General features: G+C 73.9%; 1 protein-coding gene across 1 annotated transcript; it reads right to left on the reverse strand.

Annotated features, from left to right (window-relative positions):
- Positions 1-275: 275 nt before the first annotated feature.
- Positions 276-1,617, reverse strand: MECP2 (methyl-CpG binding protein 2). Its single transcript, XM_059835313.1, has 3 exons — positions 1,492-1,617; positions 424-1,415; positions 276-343 (listed from the first exon to the last, which is right to left on the reverse strand). Exons 1-3 carry the CDS (start codon positions 1,587-1,589, stop codon positions 276-278), a joined length of 1,158 nt encoding a protein of 385 aa, XP_059691296.1. The 5' UTR covers positions 1,590-1,617.
- Positions 1,618-2,180: the final 563 nt, after the last annotated feature.

Here is a 2,180-nt window from a genome sequence, read left to right on the forward strand (position 1 = left end):
GTCCCGCGGGACGGCCCCCCCCCCCCCCTTTCTAGAGACGAAAGTGCAAAGTGGGGGGGCCCCGGTGGGGGGGCTCGCGCCCCTCGCTGTGCTTTTCGGTAATAAAAACGGGGGGGGGGTCGGCGGGGGGGGGCCGCGGGGGGAGGGGGAGGGGGTGTGTGTGGCTGCCTGCGTGCGCGCGGAGGGGGGGGTTGGGGGGGGGGGGGATGCTGGGGGGGGTCCCGTCCGTCCGTCCGTCCGTGGGTCGGTCTGTCCGCCCGCGGGCGCGCTCACAGTCAGCTGACCCGCTCGGGGACAGGCGTCCTGGTGTCGACCGCCTCTTCCCGGCCGGGGGGCCGCGGCACGGAGGCGCTGGGAGGGGGGGGGGGGCCACCGCCGACGAGGAGGAGGAGGAAGAGGAGGAGGAGGAGGAGGAAGAGGAGGAGGAGGAGGAGGCAGTGTCTTTGTGCTCGGCCTCCCCTCGGTGTTTGTAGGGCGGCGGGGGCGGCGGCGGCGGGGGGTGAGTCTTAGCCGGCTCCTTGGCGCAGCCGTCGGGGGCCGCCGGGCCGCCCCGTTCCTCCGAGCAGCCCTTCCCGCTGAAGTCCTGAGCCGGCGGGGGGGGGCTGGCGCTGTCCTTGGGGCTGGCGGGGGGCTCGGGGGGCGGCGGCGGCGGCGGGGGGGGCGGCGGCGAAGCCCCCCGCTCCCTCTTGCCGGGCGGCGCGGGCGGCGGCGGTGCCGGCGCGGCGCCGCGGCCCTTGGGGCTGCCCTCCTTGCTGCGGCGGCCGGGGCTGCGGGCGCTCCTGGGTCCCTTGGGGCCGCGCTCAGGGGGCGGCGGGGGGGGCTTAGCGGCCTCCCGCGCCTCCAGGACCACCGTCTCCCGCGTCTTCCGCTTCTTGATGGGCAGCACCGTCTCCTGCACCGCCGGCGGGGCGGCCGCCTTCTTCTTGGCCTCCGGCGCGGCTCCCACCGGGCTGCCCGTCCCCGTCGCCCCCGCCGGCTTCCGCCCCCGTTTTTTGGGGACGGCCTGGCTATCCGGCTCCGATTTCCGCTTCCGCCCGGGACGTTTGACGGCCAGGACCTGGGCCGAGGTGGTGGCCGTCCCCGCCTCGGCGCGGACCCCCGGCTGCCCCGGCTGGAAGGGCATCTTCACCAGCAGCTTGCCGGAGCTCTTCTCGATCACCCGCTTCACCTGCACGCCCTCCGACGCCGCCGTCTTGGGCTTGGCCGCCCCGCTGCCCTTGGGGCGGCCCCGGCCCCGGCCCGTCCCGGGGCCCTTGGGGGATTTGGGCTTCTTGGGGGGTCGCTGCTCCCGCCGGGAGGGGCTGCCCCGGCCGGTGACGGTGAAGTCGAAGTCGTTGGGGTCCAGGGAGGTGTCTCCTACCTTTTCGAAGTAGGCGATCAGCTCCACCTTGGAGCGGAAGGCTTTTCCCTGCGGGCTGGGAGGGGGAAGAGAAGGCGTCAGGGGGGGCGCGGGCGGCGGGACCCCCCTCCCGGCGCCCTCCCGGCACTCACTTGATCAGGTAGACGTCGTATTTGCCGGCAGAGCGACCCGATTTCCTCTGCTTCAGCTTGCGGGTCCAGCCCTCGGGCAGCGTGGGGTCGTCGTACATGGGACCCCGGTCCCGGATGATGGAGCGGCGCTGCTTGGGAGAAGCCGAAGCCTCCGGCGCCGCCGGCGCTGTCCCGGCGCCCTCCGAGGTCTCGGCTTTGCCGGCCTCGGCCGGCTCGGCGGAGGGCTGCGCCGGCTCATGCTGCTGCTGCTGCTGCTTCTCCTCCTTCCGCTCCTTCTTCACCTTCTTGGCCTTGGGGGGCCGCTCCTTCAGCCCCTGTAGGTTCTCCTCCGACTTCTCCTCCCTGCAAACACACAGAGGGGTCAGCGCCGGGACGGACCCGCGGATGCCGACGGACGGATGGACGGCGGCTCCTCCGGCGGACGCGGCTCCGTGGCGTGGGGTCTCCCTGAAAATCAGCGCCGAGAACGGGCGGTAGCGGGGACAAACGGTGGGGAATTGGGCAAGGCGCGGCAGGCAGGCGGGCGCCCGAGCCGCGGTCCGGCCGGCGAAGGCTCGCTGCCGGGCCGGCGGTGGGAGCGGAGGAGGAGCGAGCGGAGGGGGAGGAGAGGCGGCTCCGCTCGGGGCTGTAATTACGGCTGCGGGGAAGGAAAAATATCAAAGTGTTGGTAAATAAACGGCGAGGGGAAG

Source organism: Gavia stellata, unplaced genomic scaffold (assembly GCF_030936135.1).
Source record: "Gavia stellata isolate bGavSte3 unplaced genomic scaffold, bGavSte3.hap2 HAP2_SCAFFOLD_117, whole genome shotgun sequence".
In the NCBI taxonomy this organism is placed as follows: Eukaryota; Metazoa; Chordata; class Aves; order Gaviiformes; family Gaviidae; genus Gavia; species Gavia stellata.

Coding starts and splice junctions, on each gene's coding strand:
- MECP2 (XM_059835313.1), bottom strand. CDS start 1,589: ATGTACGACGACCCCACGCTGCCCGAGGGCTGGACCCGCAAGCTGAAG. Junction 1,416..1,491: donor TACGACGTCTACCTGATCAA/GTGAGTGCCGGG, acceptor TCCCCCTCCCAG/CCCGCAGGGAAAAGCCTTCC. Junction 344..423: donor AGACACTGCCTCCTCCTCCT/CCTCCTCTTCCT, acceptor CCAGCGCCTCCG/TGCCGCGGCCCCCCGGCCGG.